The 22,070-nt window shown below is 48.7% G+C and overlaps 4 protein-coding genes across 5 annotated transcripts; 1 reads left to right on the forward strand and 3 right to left on the reverse strand.

Moving 5' to 3' along the window:
* Positions 1 to 14: 14 nt before the first annotated feature.
* LOC112900358 (probable galactinol--sucrose galactosyltransferase 2) lies at positions 15 to 4,191 on the reverse strand. 2 transcript variants are annotated; one of them, XM_025969186.1, is made up of 14 exons: positions 3,581 to 4,189; positions 3,226 to 3,470; positions 3,008 to 3,098; positions 2,876 to 2,924; positions 2,663 to 2,754; positions 2,414 to 2,521; positions 2,231 to 2,338; positions 1,741 to 2,151; positions 1,523 to 1,664; positions 1,373 to 1,440; positions 1,124 to 1,258; positions 819 to 1,036; positions 630 to 718; positions 15 to 520 (listed from the first exon to the last, which is right to left on the reverse strand). In XM_025969186.1, exons 1-14 carry the CDS (start codon positions 3,946 to 3,948, stop codon positions 224 to 226), a joined length of 2,421 nt encoding a protein of 806 aa, XP_025824971.1. In that variant the 5' UTR covers positions 3,949 to 4,189; the 3' UTR covers positions 15 to 223. The 2 variants fall into 2 exon arrangements, with proteins under 2 accessions (XP_025824971.1, XP_025824970.1); XM_025969185.1 differs by having other exon boundaries at positions 2,231 to 2,521; positions 3,581 to 4,191.
* A 6,366-nt stretch (positions 4,192 to 10,557) lies between these two features.
* On the reverse strand, positions 10,558 to 12,505 carry LOC112900472 (cinnamoyl-CoA reductase 1-like). The gene is made up of 5 exons (XM_025969336.1): positions 12,177 to 12,505; positions 11,843 to 12,028; positions 11,384 to 11,739; positions 11,134 to 11,293; positions 10,558 to 10,854 (listed from the first exon to the last, which is right to left on the reverse strand). Exons 1-5 carry the CDS (start codon positions 12,441 to 12,443, stop codon positions 10,786 to 10,788), a joined length of 1,038 nt encoding a protein of 345 aa, XP_025825121.1. The 5' UTR covers positions 12,444 to 12,505; the 3' UTR covers positions 10,558 to 10,785.
* A 3,302-nt stretch (positions 12,506 to 15,807) lies between these two features.
* Positions 15,808 to 16,883, forward strand: LOC112901448. The gene is made up of 2 exons (XM_025970375.1): positions 15,808 to 16,364; positions 16,479 to 16,883. Exons 1-2 carry the CDS (start codon positions 15,855 to 15,857, stop codon positions 16,782 to 16,784), a joined length of 816 nt encoding a protein of 271 aa, XP_025826160.1. The 5' UTR covers positions 15,808 to 15,854; the 3' UTR covers positions 16,785 to 16,883.
* Positions 16,884 to 16,942: 59 nt separating this feature from the next.
* LOC112901447 (protein-L-isoaspartate O-methyltransferase-like) lies at positions 16,943 to 19,910 on the reverse strand. The gene is made up of 4 exons (XM_025970374.1): positions 19,597 to 19,910; positions 18,228 to 18,495; positions 17,945 to 18,109; positions 16,943 to 17,387 (listed from the first exon to the last, which is right to left on the reverse strand). Exons 1-4 carry the CDS (start codon positions 19,777 to 19,779, stop codon positions 17,137 to 17,139), a joined length of 867 nt encoding a protein of 288 aa, XP_025826159.1. The 5' UTR covers positions 19,780 to 19,910; the 3' UTR covers positions 16,943 to 17,136.
* Positions 19,911 to 22,070: the final 2,160 nt, after the last annotated feature.

The raw sequence follows: 22,070 nt of genomic DNA on the forward strand, positions 1-22,070 counted from the left end.
TTAACGCTGGACCATGTTAAACTGCTATCTTTTAAACCAAATCACAGTACCAATACAACACAAAAATCGTATTGTGAATAAAATTATACACAACAGGGAAAAATGCAGCACAACAAGAACCAACAGAACACTAGCTTCTCTGAAAACATCCTCTGAACATGTGCACGTGCGGTGGTTACCGAAGGGAACGGCAGAAAATCGCATGTTGGGAGGGTAAACGGATTCAGGGAGTTTTGTAGAGAATCTCAATGTGCCACAGGTCGCCGTCGTGGGATGAACAGTGAGGAAGGTCAAAGGCTAGCAGGCCATCCTCTGTATGACTGAACTCCACTTGCTGTCCAACTCTGCAGAGCTCCGGCCTGGTGGCTGAATACGCCCCGAACCGCCCTGGCCCTCGGCATCTGACGTGAATTGTGGTAGCTGAAGAATCTGAGGTGCTCGAAACATCATGGAGTGCGCCGCCAGAGTTGAACATGTTTATCAATCCCAGCGGTGCAAACTGAACGGCTTCGCTGAAAACCTGGTGTAAGAAATAGAGCATTTCTGTCAGAAGACAGAAATTTACAGCGCTGAACAAATGTTGAAGTTTCTGTAAGAAGGGAAGGCAAGGGAAAGGAAAGTAATCTGACCTTTATCGGCGAAATGGTGTAGATCTCACATGCCATGGTAGACAGTGAAACCTCCAAATTCTGGTGCTTCTGAAGCCTTGAAAGAGAACCTGGAAGACGGAACAGGGGGCTCATCAGCCACTGATGGTAGGGTGATGAGATGGAAAATGTTAAGACTTAGTAAAAGAAGCAGTCACCAACGAAATTTACATGAATTGAAAGAATATACTGCAGTCTCTCCACTCCAATTATCACCGGCTATATCCTCAAGAGATTCTACATCTGAAGGAGAGAGATGGCCAGTGATGTTGATGCTGGTGGGAACATAAGCAATGTCTTTCACTGGCCAAACCCATTGCCCAGCTCCCTGACAATTGAACACTCCGATGACACCAGAAAAATTGTTCAGGTTCCATATTTTCAGCAGACTGCAGAAGAACTCACAGATTAGTATTTTCTGAGAGCAACATAGTAGCAAAAGGAACCGTTAAAGCTATGTGCCTATGCGCTTGTACCTTTTGCCATCCATGACCGGGTCGTTGAACAGACAATCGCGTGTAGGCCGGCCGGCATATCTTGCTCTTAGAATCGAGCCATCTTGTAAAACAAGCTTTCTGAGAACACTGAAGTCATGCACCCCAGGTTTGTCACTGCATATCGCAACAAATATAGATGTATGATGAGCTCCTGTGTTTGGGTTAAAACTTAAAAGCAACCACAAGTTCATAACTGGAAATATACTAAATGTTCTACAAAAAGATCACCTCACATAGACGCCACCTCCGCTCAGTGCTCTAGCTGCTCCGTGAAATTCTGCCGATTCATGCTTGCTCTTTACAATAACAAACGAAAATTAGTTAGCACTGAAGTAGGCAACGTGCCTAAATACACTAATAGAGTAAAAATATTCACACATGGAACATATCCCAGTCAGGTATGAAGATTTCTCCCAACAAAATGCTATTGAATGCCACAGAAGCGATGTGCAGAGTTTGCAGTGTTGGTTCCCGTGGCATGAAATCTTCAGAGGCTCTAGCAACTGCACTTTTCAAGGCACTACAAAACAACCAGGAATTATATCAGATTCTACCTACATAGTAGCTCATGTTTTCTGCAGCTAGGGACATTCTACCTAAAGATGCTGTCTGAATTGTGACTCATGCAGCAGATTAGGTTGTTTCTTTTGAAGTTCTGGGCAATGGATTCCTCAAGAGCGTGCTGATACTTTCGTGTTACTGCAACACGGCCACCGAAGCCATGCCCAAGAGTTTCCATTAAGTTCTGCACATCAACCTTCACACCATCCACACCCACACTAGAAAGGTAGCTGTGCTGATCATTGTAGAACTCATAGATCTTGTCAGGATCAATGATGCCCACTCCAAATTTCTCCAAGCTGTCCATGGCAATGTCCCTCAGATTGGCAACATTGCCCGGTGACTGGACTGGGTAAGCAAGCTTCGGATTGTACTTCTTCATCGCATCAGATGTTGCTAAGACGCCTCCCCAATACCCAAGTAAAGCATGCCACATGTAAACAAACCTGTAGTTTCATGCACCAGTTTGCTCAGTTTTTTTTCGAAGATTTAGTTACCCTAAATATTTTTATGAAAAACAATTACTTGACTCCATGTATTTCTTTGATCTTCTTGACGAGGTCCCCAAGATTCTTGCAGGTTTCTTCCCTGAACTTATGATTCTCCTTCAGATCAGTCAGCCTCTGTGCAAACCTGGCATAATAACAATGCGAATCAGGAATGATGCAGTGCACACTTTCATGGGTTACCCAAGGATGGAACACTAACACGGTCTGCTCACAGAGAGTTTCATCCACTTCCTTGAATTCGTAAACTGTTTCTTGCCAACCATCATCTATAATCAGAAACCTCGGTGGCGCACCACCTTCACGCAGACTACAGAACAAGAAATGCATCATTGGTAAGTGATGGATATATAAAGGAAGCAAAAAAGATGCCCTTCTGTACTGTATATCCCTTTTTAGTATTACATAAACAACAGTGTGAAAAAGGAAATGTAATACATTTGTTGTATACCTCTGAAGGCCCTCCTCGATCCCTGTTGGGTTAACAGCTTTATAAAATGCATCCCATGTGCACCACCCAAACCAGTCCAAATTTGCAGGAATCTGATATTTGTGATGAATTTAAACAAGATATGAGAACAACAGAAGGAATAGAAGCTGCCCAAGACTTAACAGCATTAACGGATTAGGTGACATAAACATAAAAGAACCTGCATAGCTTTACCTCCTTATCCTCTATATGCCTGAAAGTTCCTTTGATCTTCGATAGCAGCCTGAATGAAGTTGCAAGTGAGGCACTTGTACATTGAATAAAAATCTTTTTGGGTTACATTTGAAAGTAAGAGCATGACTTTACTTGATGGATTCCTTCATTAACTTGAATGGGTTATCCCCTGAGTTGATGAATACTGCATCAACTGCTTCCATCGTCTGGACCTCAGGATCACCTACCAAGAGTGAACAGTGCACCATTTCCTCTCTCAGAAATTCTTACCAAAATGACAAACTTCGCACATCTGTTCGATCGAGTACTTCAAAATTCCAATTCAGTAGGTCGCAGCAGACAAGGCTCACCGCTCTCGAAGCAGAACTGGAGCTCGTTCTGGGGGCTCCCCTGGAGGCTGGCCCTGAAATCGCCGTCAAGAACCGGCAGCATCAGCGCGTACACCGCGCTCCCCTCCGCTGCGGCAGAACCCGCCTCATCCCTGGACTCCAAGAGCAGCATCTGCGTCTCCGCCGGCACGGCCGCGGCGCCGGCGCCCGTGGCCGGGACCATCCACCAGATCTTGAACCTGAACAGGGACATCCACCTCCACCCACTGCGCGGCCACCGATCCAAGAACGAAACCCGTCGGTCACAAATCGGAGGATCGGTGGCGCAGGCGCCGCGCCCACGCGCCGCGTTCTAGCTCGAGGACGACTGACTTACCTAGCCAGGGTGCCGACCGAGAAAACGTGGCGGCTGGACGGCTCCGCCGCCTTGGCTCCGAGGAACGCGGCGCCCGGGGCGGCCTCGGCGTCGGCGACGCCGGCGGGGCGGAGGGTGACGTTGCGCGGGGCGCGGGCGAGGAGCTCGCGCCCGCCCACCATCAGGGACCTGTGCTCGAGCCGCGCCATCATCTGGCGCCGCGGCGTCGGCGTGACGGTGCTCAGGTGCTGGGAGGCTACCGACATTGCTCTGCGGAGGAGTCGGCTGCAGCGGTGGCGGCAGCAGCGCGATATCTTATACGACGGAGAAGGAAGCGGGAGCGGGCACGGCGGGCGCGAGGACATCATGACCAGCCTCGTCAGCGCCATGTAGGAAAGGCGACGTTGAACTCCCGCCGTCCCTCGTGTGTGGATAAGCTAGAATATTGACTATGTGGGGCGTGAGACGTGGGGAAGACGAAGGCAGCGAAGGCAGGTTGCAGGGGGGGAAGACGAGAGAGACCGGGAAGGAACGATCTCGAAGCTGTCGGGGCCCCGCCGGTCTCGCCCCGGCGCCCCGCAGCAGCGAACCGGCGGCGGCGGCCGGAACATGAGTCGCCGTTGACCCGTCGCACGAGTCGCGGCGCTGTATAGCGGCGGACTGGCGGTGCACGTAAGACTATGGGCTTGATGGAAAGAGGACGGGCCGTAACCGGGTAAGAAGAGCGCTGCTTACGGGCCTCAAGGGAGATGACGGCCTGCTGCACCACTCAACTGAATCGTGAGGTCGTCATTGCCGGCCCAGACAGGCCACGTGCCTGGGCTGAAGATCTAAAGCCCAAAACCACCAACCAAAGCAACGAGTTTTTTTAAAAAAGGGGATAAAAAAAAACAAAATTCGAAAAAGGGGTGCCAGTTGGAGAAATTTAGGGAAATGGGTGCCTCCCGCCCGCTGGGAGGGCGGAAAGGAGCCTCCCGCCCAACCATTGGGCGGGATGCTCAAAAAAAATTTCCAGGGACCTCTTCGCGAATAAGAAAACTTTTTTTATTCGCGAAGTGGTCCCTGAAGCAGGCCTCCCGCCCGGCCACTGGGCGGGATGCCTCCCGCCCGGCAACTGGGCGGGATGCCTCCTGGTGCATTGTTATTTCATGTGTATGTGTTTTCTGGCTTCCAAAATTCGTAACAATTCACAGAAAAATCCAAAAATAGCAAAACTAGTTTTGTTAGAAAGTAGATTTCAAACTCTATAACTTTTGTTAATGGAGTTTAGTTTGAAACAAAATACTTTTACTCCTATTTTAAAACTAAGATTAAGGAAAGTTTATGCATAACTTTAGGATTTCATGCTTTGTTGTTTATGAAGTTTGGTATGACTATTCTATAAACTCTAGGTACCTTTGTGCAAAGTTTCAAACTCAAATTCAGAATTTTTTCAAATATAAGATTCATTCGCCATACTCTTATGTATGCACATAAAATTTTAATTCAATTTTCCAAAGAAGATTACGGTATCTAAAACTCGTACGAAGATAGTTAAACGATAACGTTTGCAACGTAGAATCTAAATATTACGATAGTACAATACATGAAGCCATTTAAAATAAAATAATATGATAATGAACATTACAAATATTACAAATACATGAATCCAAATATTGTGTCTTCAGTCAATGCGGCAAATATTACAAATACGTATCTAGGTCTGATAGAATCTCAACGCAGCAAATATTACATATGAGCAAACAACGTTTAAATAAAATTACAACTAAATGATGCCTGATGACGTACTAGCACTCGATCGGCGACGTCTCCCACTTCTTGATGCAACGAACGACGAACGACGATCCTAAATTTCAGCGACTCTCAGATTATATTTTACAGATTCTAAACTATTCAGATTATAAATTATACTAAAAACAAATGAAAATACTAAAACTATTTAAATATAACTACTCTAACAAATATTTCCTAAATTATAGTTATTTTCAAGTACTTATATGGCTAGAACGAGAATATACCTCAAAATCGACGTGTGGACAGGGCTTCGCCGCTTCCTCTTCTCTCTTCCTCTTCTCTCTTTCTCTTTTTTCTGATTTTTGCTGGATAAAATGGCATTTTTGGGGCAGGTTGGGGCTAGGGGAAACGAAAAAAATGAACCGATAGCTCTTAAAGCATAGCAATTTTTCTGTTGATGCATAACAGATTGCCTAACTTTTGTAGTGGCTTGTAGAAAAAAGTCTTAAAAAGGAGAGAGAGAAAGAGAAGGACACGAGAGGCCCATCCAGAATGCTTAGAGCCGGCCACCCAGCCAGTCCCTGCATGCATGCACGCAGAGCATGCGTCGTCGTGCTCTTGTGACTTGTGACTGAGCACTCGCTGGGACCTCCCGCCCGACCAAAGGGCGGGATGCCCATCAGCACAACATCCCGCCCTTTGGTTGGGCGGGATGCCCTCCCAGGGACCTCTTCGCGAAGAAATTATTTACGAAGAGGCCCTTGGGTGACATCCCGCCCTCTGGGTGGGCGGGATGTCCCGGGCCCCACGCGTCCCGCCCGTTCAGCGGGCGGGAGGCACCCATTTCTCTAAATTTTCCCAACGGCCACCCCTTTTTCGAATTTTAGTTTTTTTTATCCCTTTTTTAAAAAAAATTCCCAAAGCAACACCCCCCCAAAAAACAAACAAACAAAGCAACTTCCTTAATCCTTCATGGGAGTTCTGTTCTTATCAAATACTCCTATCTCTGCTTTAACTTAGTTTATTAAGTTCTTAGGTCGATCCAACACCATCAACCCGCCGTGCTTACATCTGCATCTCATGTGTACCTGCATTCAGATCCCTCAACTGGATCACAGTGCAGCAGCATCGACTTCTTTCGAAGAAAATAAAAAGGAATTGAAGAAGAGCAAATCTTATTATCATCAAGCTGGTGTGTCAGTGCTCATGACGACGACGATACACACACCTCCAGCTCCGGGGATTCCCGGAGAGTACGACGGCAGAGATCGATCGATCATGTACACCTATGAAATTAATCATGAAAAATTCTTAGTGCACATTTTTAACTTGGGAGAAACGACTAATCATGAAACTAATTGGTCGCTCCGGTTTTATAAATAGCTTCTCCAAGCCTTCCCTGGAGCACAGGATCATCGAACAAGTCTTGTCTTGTCCCTTCAAAGTGCTAGTTCAGCTCACTCAAGGTCCTGCTTGTTCCATGGCCACCAGCAATGGAATGGCAGCCCTGACGCCGTCGCAGGAGAGGCTCTCGTCACCGTGCTGAGCATCGACGGGCGGCGGCATCCGCGGGCTCATCCGTTTCAACCTTGGGTCATCTGTTTCAACCTTGTGTATCCAGGGGAGCCGGCGCGCAGACGCCGGAACAGAATAGAGGATTGGTCCGATTGTCCGAACTCGGAAGAGATTCATGCGGCCGCCGCCGGCGGTGGCCGCCTAGCTAGCTTGCCGTTCGATGCCACGGCTCTCCGGCCGGACCCCGGACTCCGGAGCACACCGCGTGGCGAACCGTGGATGAGGGGAACGGAAAGCGATCGAGCAACGGTCCCTGAGAGGGTGAGAAGGGTCTCCGATCCTCGCCGTCGACCACCGTACCCCAAGGGTTCGGCGGCACCTCCCGTTACCGCCAATCTGGCCGCACTCGGGGAACACCCAACTGGGAAGCGCTCGCTCCTCGGCACGCGCCTGTCCTGCGGTGCGGCCTCGCGGCGGATGAAGCCGGGCGCCGCGCCGCCGCCGGTGAAGCCGACGCTCCTGCAGAAGATGATCAGTTCACGGCCCACCTCCCGGCACCAGCGAGACGATGCTCGCCGTGGCCGCCTCCACTGCACCTCGACACGCGCGTGAACGGCGGCGAGTCTGTACGCGCGCAATCAAGTGATCGTGCGCGGACACTCTTGCTTGAGGAGCTCAGCAGCCTTCCTGGGTCGTGCCGCGACTCACCGTCAAGCGGAACGGCGGTGGGGGAGGAAGACGGAAAGGGTACGCACGCTATCTGACAAATCAAGGGGAGACACACGCGTCGACCTCAGCCGCACAAGTGCGATCCAACAGCTGCGGGAGACTCAGGGGTGGACGGTATTTCATTTACCGTGCACCCGGTCGGGGCTGGTATTCGAAACACCGTCCGCCCCCTGGGTCCGCGAGCACCGTCCGCAGCCCGGCGTCCTCGACCATGAGCAGCGCCGTCCTGCATCCTGACGTCCGCCGGAGGTCCTGCTGCTGCGGCTGGACAACCCCCAAGCTTTGCACGTCGCCTCCGCGTGAAGGTGCCGCGCCGGCCGCCCCAGCGCCGTGCTCCTCCCCGGCATGACCATGCTCGCCACGCCGTCTGTCTTCCCATCGAGGCTGCCCACCGCCGCGTTTCAGAGGACGCCGGTTGCTCCCATTCAATCCAGGCGGCCATCATCATCTTGTCTGCTCGAGTCCGTGCTGGCTGGACAGCCTCCTGCTCCTCTCCAGTCTCCGGCAAGGGACGCGACTGTTCACGAACTGCGTCTGCAACGCCCGTACCGGGAACGACGACGGACACCGGCTTCTAGCAGCGCCCGGTGTACGCCGGATCTATCCCTTCCTTCATGCACTCCGTCTGCAGAGGGCGGTCGAGCACTCCGTCGTGCACGCGCGGTGGTGGCCGCCACAGCCCGCTGCAACGGCCGAACCGGCATTTGCCGCGGCTCTCGACCGCTCCCCGTTCGCCTTCCTCTGCTAGCGTCACACCGGCACGCGTTCGAGCGCTTCGTTTCGTGCTCTGAACTGCTCCCCGTCCGTCTCAAACAGGAGCATGCGTTGCTGTGTCTGCAGACTGCAGTAAACACCTTTCGCCCTCCGTTTCAGCGTCTCTGCTCTGTGGTCTGATCACTGCTGAGAGTTCACCTCAGTGTGCTCCTCCGAAGAAAACTGAACCGGCCGCATTGGGTGGTTCCCACAGGCGATTAGAGGAAGAGGAGATGCAGATTCAAAACGAACAGCTGATCGTCGATGAGGTGGCTGGCGGGCGGGCGGGCGACCGACGGGGAGAGGGAGGTGACGAGGCGGTTGGCCGCTGGCAGGATACGGTGGAATGTGTACGGTCTCGGCGCAGTCAGCACGAGGTGCTGTGGAGTCGACCAACTCATGAGCGGAGGCTTCGTGCGATGCTGGTTGGTGGCCCCTGCTCGCCAGCGGCCAGCGCCACGTCCTTGTCGGCGGCGGCGGCGGCGGCGAGCTCCCTGGCGGCGCTCCACGACCGGCTGCAGATCGCGCTCGCCTTCCGCCGCCGCATGTAAAGCTGCTGGTTCCGCGCGGTCGGACATTGCCGGCGCCTCGTGCTCCAACGAGGAGGGAGGGCCTCCCTGTCCTAGATGTCGGGATTCGGCCTCGCCTTGGGCGACGGCGAGCGGCGCTTGCGGGAGATGCGGGAGAAGCAACAGCCACATCGACGAGGCCCTGCGCCTCCGAATCTCTTCTTTTCCTCGACCACGAAGCTTCTCCATCCGGAACGCAGGCGGCGGAAGCCTCCGCGCCTACAGGCTCGCCATCGACGACAGGTGACGGCCGCCGACGGGAGATCCAAATCTTGACATAAACCACCACCGTATTTTCATCCCTGAATTGGATCGCAATAAATAATCGCGATCCAATATTTTACGCAGAATTAAGGATCGCGATTTTTACACAAAACCCCCCAAAATTTGATATTTTTTAGGCAGCCCCCTCATTTGCAAAGTAGTCCCAAAATTGCGTCTGCTCTCCTCACGTCCTGTCCCCTTCCCGTCCGGCGACGGCGACAGGAGATAGCGCGACAGACGCCTTGCTTCCTCGGCTCATCTGGGTCTACTCTTCCCTCACCATCCCTCTCAGATATCCACCGTAGTGCTCCTCTTACTGCGGCTCTCCGTCTTCTCCGCCTACCTCATCGCCCATCTCCACCCCGATCGGCGGTCCGGCAAAGTCCCTTGCTGTGACACGGCGAACTCGTTCTCCGTTCACATGGTACCAACGCGTTCCTGGTGCGCCTCTACCCACAATCGTCCTCACAAATTCTGTCAAGTAGTTAAGGTTGCATGCTTCTTAGCAATAGAAATTTGGATGGCTACTGATTGGATAGTTGGTGATGTGGTAGTGTCGGTTTCCATCTCAAATCAAAGATTTGGTGTGGTCTTTAACTTGGTGTTTGCGTCAGAGAGACATAGAGAAAGTGGCCTTGTGTTTGCTCTGTTGATTGTCCAAGCTGGTGCCTGAAGGTACCAGCAGAACAAATTATTAGCCTAGACATCTATTCTGTGACCATTACACACCTTCCTTTCAAATTTGATGGGATCACAATGTTTTGCTCAAAAAAGTTGAGGAATGGACTCGGCAAAGTTCAGAGGAACAGAGGGAGAACTCAGTCGTACCTCCCTTCCTAAATGCAATGAAAATAGCTATCTGCAATCATGCGAACCCTTCCAGACCTCTCGATTAGCAATAGGTGCAGCTTCCTTTTCTGTTCGCTGTGTGCTGTGGAGTGACGTGAAAAGTATTGGGGTTTTGACGCAAACTTCTGACAGAAAGAACACAAAGGACTACGACTTCTACGTTCTTGACATGTTTCTGTTTGTGATTCTACGAATGATACGATCATGCTGGGAACCCATTTTATTGCAGAAGGAACAACGAACTGAAACTGCCTAGCTATTCAGAAGAAGAAGCATGACGGTCCAGATTGTAGCGATCTTGTATGCACAGACATTTCTCAGGTCCAGACTCCAGAACAGAAGGGGCTTTAGAAATTATACCACTGCTATTTATACTAAAACTATCTCAAAGCGCCCCTATAGATGTTTGAAATTACCTGCCCCTACCATTACGTAAAACTAACCAAAAATACTCCGTAGATATTTATAGATCACCCACCACTGCCTTGGATTATTGACAAGCCACAAATGGAATCTATCTATATGAAAAGAAAAGAAAAATATGATGTAAATGCCAAAAGAGATGAAAAACGAGGGCCTGCACAGTGGTGGTAAAATAAAAAAAGATGGAAAATAAGACATAATTTGATGGCTTCATAAAGCCAGAAAATAACATAATCTTACATTCAGACATGGATTATTGATACTAGCTCCGCAATTTGCGCGGGCACCTGATACCTGCTTGTTCAATCGTACAATCACAAAGTAAATCTAATCTTACATAACTTTGGCTTTTATTCGGAACACCATTGACACAAGGTCTGCGAAGAATGATCAAAGTTTTGCTACGGAAATGGGCACTGGCAGATTTTCCGAAGGCGGGGGGCTCCTTTTGTCTGCCACCTGTAACAGCAAATACCACAGTATATAAGGCAATGCATGAGATTTTCTGTTTCATCTAGTATATGTTTATTGCAGCGTAGTATACAAATTCAATTACCATTAAGGGCATCCTTTTTTTCCCATTCTTCAAAATTAGTGCGGTTAATTAACATTAGTTTTTTTTATGAAAGGTTAAGATGAGCTGAACTTGTCAGTGCTAATTTGGACGTCTTTTATAGATACAATGAAATGCAGCGTCGTCTGGTAACCGTATTCGTACAGTATTGTTAACATTTGCACCTTGGTGTCAGTGGTCTTCTGAATGAAACCCTTTTCTTGCAGAGATTTCACTGCTTCATAGAGGTATTCACGCAGCGGTGTGAACTTTATGCCAAGGTCTTTCAGAGGCTGGTTCGTAAACTTGTAGCCCTTTTTTGGTGGATTTACCTCATCCTTGCACCTGCAGAGAAGAAGCAAGATGAGTAAGCATGCGGCAATCCTTCCTCAATATTCAGAGTCCGCAATACAATAATCTGGTTGTACTAGCTACCTCGTCGGGATGGGGTACTCGGGGAAGAGCTCGGCGAGGATGCGGCACAGCTCCCCGCGGTGCAGCGAGCTCTCGGCGCAGACGTACCGCCGCGCGCCGGCGCCGGGCACCTCGAGCACCCTGACGTGCGCCTCGGCGGCGTCCCCGACGTGCACGTACGCGTGCGACGCGTTGGCGTACGTGGCGACCTCCCCGTTGAGGTACTTGGTTATGTGCGTGCTGCTCACGTTGAGGCCGGGCGGCAGCAGCGCGCCGAGCACGATGACCGGGATGACGACCGCCATGTCCAGGCCCCGTGCTCGCGCCGCGTCCCAGGCGCTCTTCTCCGCCACCGTCTTGGCGTACGAGTACCAGTTCTGTACGTGTGCAATGGTGCCGTGAGCCCGTGATTATTCCCGTTCGATGATGGGCCGGAAACTAGTTTAATTTGCTCGCGCTGGTGACGACGACGACGCTCACCTCGGTGTTCTTGCAGTAGTCGAGGTCGCTCCAGGAAGACTCGTCGAGGGGCGCCTCCGGGTCGCGCCGCGGGTCCATGTACATGGCGCTGATGGTGGAGGACAGCACCAGCCGCCGCACGCCGGCGTCGGCCGCGGCCTCCACCACGTTCCGCGTCCCGGTGACGACCGCTTCGACGATTTCGGCCTGTCAGCGGCAGCGCCGGCCGGCAAGCAAAAATATGACAAGGGAAGATGAGGACCGACCGTGCCATTGTTGCCCGGAACGAAAAAAACAAAACGAAACGTCCAGCCAGCACTCGGCGGCCCTAGAGCTGCTTCCCAGCAGAACTTACTGGGTCGCCAACAATGGGCGCGGCAAGGTGGATGACGCCGTCGCAGCCACTGAAGGCGGCGCGCAGGCCGGGCCGGTCGAGCAGGTCAACCCGCACCATGGCCAGCCGCTCCCCCGCGCCGTCGAGCGCCCACAGGTGCGCGTTCTTGGGGTCATCGGCGGCGCTGCGGGAGGTGCCCCGGACGGCGTAGCCGCGGGCGAGGAGCAACTTGACGATCGAGGACCCGATGAAGCCTCCGGCGCCGGTGACGCACACGAGGACGGCCATGGCCAGCAGACGCCGATCGGTCGCACGCGCAGCGGAGGAGTGTGGACGTGTGGTGAAGACGGCGGCGCGGTGGTACGCGGCAGCAGGGTGCGTACCTCTCACCACCGTCCACGTTAATATACTACACAGGCAGAGGCACGTGACGACCGCACGCACAATGTGCGCTGCCAACTTGCTTGCTGCCTATACCTCGTCTTGATCTTTGGACTGGGCACAAGATGAAAAGATTTGAAGTGGTTAATTGCTTCGATTATGATCTTTTAAGTATACTGGTACACGTTAGATATCTCATAATTTATCTCATTATATCATTTTCTTTATGATATGGAGGAGAGAGAATGAGGTGATCAACGACCACCTCATTATCATTGTGTGAATTGTGATAGTCATGCAACTAACAATATCCCTTCATCTATGCGCAAATTAAGGATTGAACAATTATACGAGATAGCTTAAAAGATGTAAAGGTCACATGTTAAATCATCTTAAAGGTTACGTGATGACGCATGAAATAGTCTATTAAATAGCACCAATGTACTTGAGCTTGTGCTAATGTGCTTTAATTTGATCTTTGCTGATTCAACAGGCTTTTTATATTCCCAACAAATTCGTGTTGAGATGAAATTTATTAAGTGCTCAATATTTGTCATGTGGCGGCAATTGGGTAAACATATATATATGTGCAAGCTCTTGTCGTTTCTGACAAGAAATATAGAAAAACAATGATACTTACCCGTCTCATCTCGTGAGTGTTATGGTTTGTGGTCAGCCCTGACAAGAATACAACAAAATGACTAACAGCAAGACCTCGTGTTATGGTTTGCCGCCAGCTCTGACAAGAATACAACAAATTGACTAACAGCAAGTCCTCTCTCGGGCAGAACGACATAGAGGCAACGACGTGTGGTGGCGTTCTGCCCGTAGATATAGTCAATCTTTGTGACAGATACAGATGTTCATCGTAGACTGAGATGTGATGCGAGTGGCCACAGGAATAAATCAAAATCAGTATATCATTATATGGTAATCCCACGTTATTATTATATGCGTGACCATTGACCAACCCGATCAATATATAGACCAGGCTCGGGTCGAAATTCTTGACCCATCACAAAAATCAGACCGGGTACAAATCGAATTTTTTGACCTGAAACTTGACCCAACGCAATCTGACCTTAGATTTGTACATAAGAAAATTAGGTTGCATTCAGTCTCGAACTAAAAATCTGATCCGATGGCCGGGTCATGCAGATTTGGACCAAAGAAAAAGAACACCGAGATTTTTCCGACTCGACCTAATAAATGATCAGATCTAGTCATAATACATTTGCATGGTAAAAAAAACTATATATATTTTCTTCAAAACCGCGCACCGGACCATTCAACTTCTAATGTAAATTTCATATATATTTCTTCCATGCGAATCCATTCTTAAACCAACAACTTTAGATAGGATCTATAGCAAGTAAAGTGTGACTTGATAAACACATATTGCCAAAAAAAAAACCCCATGAAGAGTAGAAGTCAAGGTTCACATGAAAACCGGATAAAATATCTACCATATGTGAGATGAAGGCGGGAGACAAGAGGCCATCATGATCTAAAAAGAAATGTGGTTGAATTGGACATTCATAAAAACTCTTAAGGCTAGACGTTACTTTCATTAGAGTTCCGCACATGGAATTACTAGGTTTTTGTTAGGCCTTTGACCCGGTTAATTTGGTCCCTATCAATTTTAACACCGTGGAAGATTGATCAATCAAAGCACGAGCCGTACGTATTGGAACAAGCCCATCGCCGGTGAGGGCAGCGACGAGGAAGCACTCGCGTGCTTCGCCAAGATGCTTTCTGATGAGCGCAAGCTTCAGAGCAACCTCGGCTCCTACTAACTTGCTTGCTAGTTACCTGAGTAGAAGAAACGGCAGAGGTAGGTGGTTTGTCCGGTGTGCACAGAGTTGTAACATGAGTGAGATGGTTGCTGGTGCTTAATTGCATTAGTTAATATTTAGTCAAGCAGATATATACGGAATCAAAAATAAAACTTATCAAATTTGGAGTCGCAGTAATTATGCAGGAATTTTCGTGGTTCAATATTGTGGAAAATTAGTGGCAGCAGGAGTTTTTGGGGCGGGTCCTACACCAAACAGTTAGTGAACTATACTAACTAAACTGTATTTCCTTAGCAAAAGAGTACACACAATTCAAAAAAAATTCTCCCCTTTTCATTTGGAAATCGGAGATATTTATAGGGAGATAGAGAGAATTTTACATTCCTTTTTATCATCAATTTTTTAAATATCCTAAAAATATGTTGTACATCATGATTATTTAAAGTACACAATTCGGACTTCTCCATCTCAATTATGCCTTCCTTATGACCCATGGACGGCACCTTCAGCTTCAGGTCATGCCGGACTCGTGGGTCTCGCCCTGATCACAATCGGCACCTTCAATTCCAGGTCATGGTGAACTTGTGTCACCAATCGAAGGTGCAAGTCTTGTCCGCCTCCGCTTCCCGGCTCTTGCTTTTACCCTCAGTCTCGTTGACGACTTCCTGCATATATATCGTAACCAATATATATACACACACAATATATTGGCACCAAAGGTTAAAGATTGAAGGATACAACCTCAAATAAGAATGAGCTTAAAAATCACACGTGACCTTCTTCTTGTTTTACCGATCAACGAATATGGGCTTCGTTTCAACTTTGGATCGGGCCACGCAGGCATCTTAGTAACAAGAGTTAGTGATGACTATGGATGGTAAAGTGTTTTAAATTTTAACCTAAATAATCTAAGATCCGGACTCTAAAAAGGCCGGACTCTGCTCTAATATAATTTTGAGCTGAAAATATATAAGGGTCAAGTTGAATTGTGAAGAGAGGACCGGAACCATGATCCGTTACCGGTTCTAGTGATGACTGATGAGAAACTGAATAATAGTGGTGTTTTATTGTAAAAAATAATAGTGTTGTTCTTGCTAAATACGTTTTAAATTTATTGATACTACAAAAATAGCCTGCCCTCCACCTATTGATTAAAAAAAATTATTGGTTCTATCACCATTGAAAACACCATCTAAACTAGTGACTACAATTAGCTCCTCTTCAGCAAACTTTTTTTACCCATTCGGTGAGGGAAAACAACAGTGAATATGTAGAGATTGTAAAATTTGTCCTTTTTGCTAATCGTATAGCTCACTTTTTTGTCTGAAGTTTTGTGGCGCGATAGATTATAGCATGCCTTACAACATCAATTTTTCGAAGAATTTTCTATAAATATTTGATTGGTTTTTGGAAAACTGGGAGCGCAACATTTTCACGATTTTTATGTAAAAACTCGATAAAAGGGCGACACATGACGACATTTCAGGCATCCGACGGGTGAGCCTGAACGCTCCACGAGAACATGCTCTGCACCGCGCCCCAACCGCTGCGCCCGCGGCCGCGGGCGCTCTGGCCCGCGCCACGATGCTCCAGCTCCAACGACGCCCAGCCCTCGCCGCTGCCGTCCTCCACCGCAGCGGCCGGCGGCATCCGTCGCCTGGTGCTCCCGCCCGAGGGCCGCGCGAAGCTGGACCCGCGCCCCGACCGCGACTTCTACGCGTTCCCGCGGCTCGTAACGCACGTGGACGACGGCTTCATCGCCGCGCTCACGGGCCTCTACCGGGAGCGCCTCCGCGCCGGGTGGGACGTGCTCGACCTCATGAGCTCCTGGGTCAGCCACCTGCCGCCGGAGGTGCAGTTCCGCCGCGTCGTCGGCCACGGGCTCAACGCGCAGGAGCTCGCCAGGAACCCGCGCCTGGAGTCCTTCTTCGTCAAGGACCTCAACGAGGAGCAGCAGCTCGCGCTCGAGGGCGGCAGCTTCGACGCCGTGCTCTGCACCGTCAGCGTGCAGTATCTGCAGTACCCTGAAAAGGTAGCAGCATCTCTTCTTCCTTTCAACTGCTGCAATCGACAGCTCGTGATAGAGAATCTTTTGGTTGGCGTCGAGCTGATTAAACTGACACGAATCTTGATTGATTTTGGTGAGGTCTTCGCGGAGATCTTCCGGGTGCTGAAGCCGGGGGGAGTGTGCATCGTGAGCTTCAGCAACCGGATGTTCTACGAGAAGGCGATCGGCGCGTGGCGGGAGGGCACCGCGTACAGCCGCGTCCAGCTCGTGATGCAGTACTTCCAGTGCGTGGAGGGGTTCACGCAGCCCGAGGTGGTCAGGGAGCTGCCGGCGGCCGGCGGGTCGTCGGCGTCGCCGCTGGACGCCGTGATGAGGCTGTTCGGCATGGCCAGCTCCGACCCGTTCTACGCCGTCATCTCGTACAGGAACTTCAAGCCAATGTAAAGCCATAGAACATAGAAGATTACTGAAAACAATTGTCAGAACTGGGATCTGTACCATCTATGGAACCATCACTAGTGAGAGATTATTTGCATGCGTACACTGATTCTCCATTGGCGATCAGCTGAAAGGCCAGATGCAGATACATCAGACATCAGACATCAAACAACAGATTCGGACATTATGCTGGGAACCCATTTTATTGCAGAAAGCACACGTCCTCCAACATTATTGGTTAACAAAACAACGAACTAAAACTGCCTAGCTATTCAGAAGAAGAAACTTGATGCTCCACATTGTAGCGAGATCATATGTACAGACATCTCGAGGTCCTGACTCTAAAACAGAAGGGCCTTTAGGGATCTTGCAACTGGGCCGAGCGGCTGGTCAGAGGGACGTAGCGCACGGAGGCGTCATTCCGGATGCTGATCGATCCGTCGGCATTCTTGTCCACCACCTGCAGGTCCTGGAAGTAGTTGCCCACTGGTATGACCATCCGACCACCAGGCTTCAGCTGATCAAGCAGAGGCTGAGGGATCTCAGGTGCAGCTGCACCCACATGGATCGCGTCGTAGGGGGCAGCATCTGTAAAGCCAAGCCTGCCATCTGCAGTATTGAGAACAGTCCAACATCTTAAGCTTAGGTGATCTCAGAGTTTACTGGTATGAATAAAGCAGGTTACATGCTCTAGCTAGCTAAGGAGCATCAGAAACACCTTTGGGAGTGAAAATAGAATGTGAAATATTCAACATTTTTATTCGGAAATGTGTTATTTGATATTCTTCATTATCCATTTGACACAACTGCAACCTGTACTAACATGTCTTTTTTTTTAAAAAAAAATACTAGCAAAGATTCAATTCTGTTCAAAGAAAAACTGCACTGCAAACTGCCTACTTTAGTCCTCATAGAGCATGTCTACACTACATTAAAATTTTAAATCACCACTTTGACATCAAAATTTTAAATAACGACTTTGAAAGTACTCAAATAGCTTGCCATGCCAGTAAACAGGAACCACTAGTAGCCAACGTTGCTTCATCATAACATGTATACCGAAAAAAGACTGATGTCAATTTAGAAGCTTTACTAGTGGAAGTGCAATTTATTTTCCTTGGTGCATTTAGTGGCTCAATATATTACAACCGCACCAGTTAGCGTACCTGCAACATGAAAAGACAGCAATCCATCCTTCAGTAGTGGAGCTGCAGCACTTTTTTGGACATTTTCAATAGCAGAAGCAACAATTTCAGGGATGTGTTCAATTCCCACTGCACGGCCTTCTGGTCCAACCATCATTGCAAAACAAGCTGTCAAGTAGCCACTACCTACATGGTGTCAGGAATGCATGTCAATGACAGCAGTTAGAGAGAAAAATGAAAAGTAGAAGTTAGCAAATTGTTCATTCAGACATAATTCCTGATGAACACAGTATTGGCAACACACCTGACCCGACATCCAGAGCATGCATGCCTGGCTGCAAATGATCCTTCAATAGTTCTAAGCAGGTTGCATGCATGTGAGGAGCAGATATTGTCGCATTGAAACCAATTGGCATAGGACTGTCAATGTAAGGGGTACCCTCTGGCACAAATAAAGCTCTATCAATTGTCTCCATTACTTCAGCCACTTTTTCAGTCCTAACTGCACCATACTGCTTTAGGTAGTCAACCAGAGCTTTGTTCTTGTCCAGTGATGCTTGCGTCCAATATTGCTGAAAGTTGATCAATATATGGTGAGATGTATTAATTTTCTATGTATGGTGATTAGAGGGTAAAATTGCAGCAATAAACAGATCATCACGGTGCTAGGTTTACATCAGTCTCTTTTGTTATACAGAAATTCTTCAGCATAAATAATGTAGGTAGTCTAGTGCCTATCAAGTCCATTAACAATAAAAGGAACTTATATGTGTGTATACTTGAACATTTCAGTGTAAGTACACAGTTGCAAGGAGGGAATACCCCTTCAGAATTTCACTGGCAGTAGCTTCGCTGGTAGAATAGTTCAGTTTAGATTAAACATAATCTCATCAGACTTCAAGTGCAGGCTAAACAGCATGTTCTAGTATCACGATAATATATTATGATAACCGGAATTGATCATTATTCATGTAGAGCTAATGGAAACTCCATGTTCTCTCTGGATACATTCCTATGTGCCCAAAAATTGTGTAAGATGTGAGCTTCTGATACAGGATACAGTGCCTCCCATATCAGGAGCGCACCTGACAGAAACTGGTTAGCACTGAATTTCAGCACCTCTCAGACAGAAAAAGGGTAAGTATTTTTTTTAGCATCAGAACTTGACTCAAAACCGAATCGTACAGTAGATAAGCTATACGTCCCCAAACAAAACCGATTCTAGAGCAACCGTTGAGGCTAACTTTGCTCTGCTGCTCTCTGTTAAAGCGTCAACAGACCTCAACATCTCCACGTCTCGATGATAACCACAACGCCTATTCTTCAGGAGGTTACCGATAGACTAGGCTGCTGGTTAGCTGTTAGTTAAGCACGTCTGTGCTCTGTACATGTATATCTATCCTGGAGATCAATACAATTCTCATCGTTGGCTCCTGTGCTTCTTCCTGAGCTTCCTCTCTCTCGTTTCTCTCCCTCGTTCACTCTCAAATTCAACCTCCTAACTCAGTTCCTCCTAAGCTGATTAATCTGACAGTGTAACCATCCAATTCACGGTAGCCACTAACAAATGACCGTGCGTGGCAATCCGGCAGTAAAATTCCACGACCATGGCTCATGGGAGAAACAAAAAAAAAGGAACGGAACGGGGAACGGGGCGCTGGTAGCGTACGTACCGCCATCCGGTGGAACGGGATGCAGCGCCGCAGCAGAATCGTCGGCGGCGGCGGCGGCCGGGACAGCCTCGCGGGGGCGGGGGCGCCGAGGAGGCCGCGGAGGAAGCGGCGCGGGAGCGCGGCGGAGGAGGGCGAGAGTGAGAGGCAGCGGGCCGGGGAGGCGAACGCGGCGGCGAGGCACATGTCGCTGGCTGGCGCGCCGGGGGGGAATCCGTTATAAAGAGAGGGGGCGTGGGGGAGCAGCCAGCGGCCGGCTGCGGTGGCAGCTTGGAGAAGCCTCGCCTAGGTGGGCGGGGCGCTGCCGCCGCACGCGTTCCGCGGTTCCACCCCAACGGGCCGCGGCCCTTCTGGTTCCGAGCCGCGCGGACACGTCGCGGCCGCACGGTACGGAGTTTGATGAGGATATATTATTACAATTGTTATAATGCTCAGCAGCAAGTTTGATACTGAATTGTAGTGTCTAGCTCGTGGCAAAAGCCACTTTTTCCGGTGTTTAGCAGATAATTTTGTCTTACCTTTAGAGTTTTCATATATACCTATTCCGTTGGTGTTGAGAAATTAACTAGAAATCCCAAGGCGCGGCAACTGAGCTGGACACCAATAATTTTGTGTGTGGTTCAAATCTTTAAAATTTGATCGAAAAATAATATACAAGATTTATCGTGCATTTGTGCTATGACTTGAAGCCATGTAAAAAATAGGAAGACTTTATATGGTCTGGCAGCATAATTAGTTGCAAAGTGAATGTGAGACATAATAATACAGAAATACATGTAAATGTTAGATTGCTCTCAGCTAGCTTATGGATTGAGAAGCTATAAGAAAACTGAACCTTTCATGAAAATTATGCCTTCAGATATATATTTGCAGTCTACTCTTCTGCAGTAGTATTACTGACAGATGCATATACTGTTAGACTTGATCTCCCTGGCCCATCGGATCCCAACGGGCCCGATGGACCACCTCATCCCTGCGCCCCTGATCGGAGGCGCCCCAGCTCAACCCTAGCTGGTGGGCCCCCGTCGCGCCGCGCTATAAAAGAAAGGTGGGGCCAGCAGCTCGTATCACGAGGTTCACCGGCCGCCGCCACTCCACCCACAGTTAAACCCTAGCCGATCTAGTGGAGCGCGGTCAGCGGCGGGAAGCATCATCGCCGGCAACTTCGACGCTCTCTGCCTCGACCCGAACCCGTGCACGCGACCTCGACCTCGGCCACCGCTCCGCGAACGCCTACGGCCGGACTGCCCTGAGCTCCCCGCGCTGCACCACCAATGGCGGGCACGTCTGCGTCAGCTGCCGGCCCAGGGCACGAGGGTATGCCCGTGCACTCCCCTCTCTCTCTCTCTCTCTCAATCTCTCTGTTACTCGATTTTATCAGTAGCAAAGGAGCTCTCCTAATCTAATCGCGCATTAGCCGATCCAAAGAATCCATCATATACTGGTCATAAAAATATCCTGTGGTGCCATGCACTGATTGACCGTAATGGACTATCTTGAGTTAAAACCATAATGCTAGAATTTAGGAGCACGTGGAGATGGGTTTCATATCCAACCAGCTTGGATCTTTCTGAAGAAAGAGATGGATAAAACAACATAATTGGTATTCTTTTAATTTTAAGAAACTACCATTTGACGAATTATTTGATAAGAAAACTATAACATTTTTTATTATTTGGTTATGAACTTCCTGCTGCTTCTTACCAAGAAACACCAAACATTCTAGCTGTTGGACGTTTGAATTGTGGTATTCATTAGTGTATAAAAAGTTAGCAACTTGAAAGGAAATGGAAAACAACAAATTCAATCATTTTTAACAGTGAGGGAAGAAACATTTTACTGTAGATGGAGGTTGAGCGAAATATAGGATTTAGATTAATTGTTACTCAATGAGAACCATAATGCCTGAATTGAGGAGAATATGCAAAATCTCCGGTTAGATTCACCAAAAGTTTCTCTAGGTTGATCTCCTTAAATCAAGCACAAGCATATTACATGGCTCACCTGGAAGAAATATCTCTTGGACATTTCATCAAGCACTTAGTGAGCAGAGGAAGGAAGAGGACCTTACAGCATCAATCTGCAGTGCACATGGGCGGAGTCAGGGGTATTCCCAGGAATACCCAACTTATTTTGTAAAAATACAAGTATATATAAAGTATATACATATGTATAATTTATGTTGGGTTAAATTCTATTGTTTCAAAGTCTATAGGAGACTATCTAACCCATCATCTATGTTTCACTGTCTTTTTTATCTTTCAAGTCTCGCATATTGTATTTTGTCAGCCTTTATCGATCTCTTTTACTTCTCAAATCCAAAGCTTGGACCAGGCTGGTAGACCGTAGATGGCATGCCACCGTAGCAACGGCCAAGAGGATTAAAAGAGCTATACTATATCAGCAAAGGAGCAATATCAGCAGAGGAGGAAGCTAGATGCAATGGTTCCTAACAGTATGGGATGATCCAAACACTA

This window comes from Panicum hallii, chromosome 7 (genome assembly GCF_002211085.1).
Source record: "Panicum hallii strain FIL2 chromosome 7, PHallii_v3.1, whole genome shotgun sequence".
Lineage (NCBI taxonomy): Eukaryota > Viridiplantae > Streptophyta > Magnoliopsida > Poales > Poaceae > Panicum > Panicum hallii.

Coding starts and splice junctions, on each gene's coding strand:
- LOC112900472 (XM_025969336.1), bottom strand. CDS start 12,443: ATGGCCGTCCTCGTGTGCGTCACCGGCGCCGGAGGCTTCATCGGGTCC. Junction 11,740..11,842: donor ACTACTGCAAGAACACCGAG/GTGAGCGTCGTC, acceptor GCACACGTACAG/AACTGGTACTCGTACGCCAA. Junction 11,294..11,383: donor GAGTACCCCATCCCGACGAG/GTAGCTAGTACA, acceptor TCTTCTCTGCAG/GTGCAAGGATGAGGTAAATC.
- LOC112901447 (XM_025970374.1), bottom strand. CDS start 19,779: ATGTGCCTCGCCGCCGCGTTCGCCTCCCCGGCCCGCTGCCTCTCACTC. Junction 18,496..19,596: donor TCCCGTTCCACCGGATGGCG/GTACGTACGCTA, acceptor ATCAACTTTCAG/CAATATTGGACGCAAGCATC. Junction 18,110..18,227: donor TGCTCTGGATGTCGGGTCAG/GTGTGTTGCCAA, acceptor GACACCATGTAG/GTAGTGGCTACTTGACAGCT.
- LOC112900358 (XM_025969185.1), bottom strand. CDS start 3,948: ATGGCGCTGACGAGGCTGGTCATGATGTCCTCGCGCCCGCCGTGCCCG. Junction 2,152..2,230: donor AAAGAAATACATGGAGTCAA/GTAATTGTTTTT, acceptor ATGAAACTACAG/GTTTGTTTACATGTGGCATG. Junction 1,259..1,372: donor GGAGGTGGCGTCTATGTGAG/GTGATCTTTTTG, acceptor TGCGATATGCAG/TGACAAACCTGGGGTGCATG.
- LOC112901448 (XM_025970375.1), top strand. CDS start 15,855: ATGCTCTGCACCGCGCCCCAACCGCTGCGCCCGCGGCCGCGGGCGCTC. Junction 16,365..16,478: donor ATCTGCAGTACCCTGAAAAG/GTAGCAGCATCT, acceptor GATTTTGGTGAG/GTCTTCGCGGAGATCTTCCG.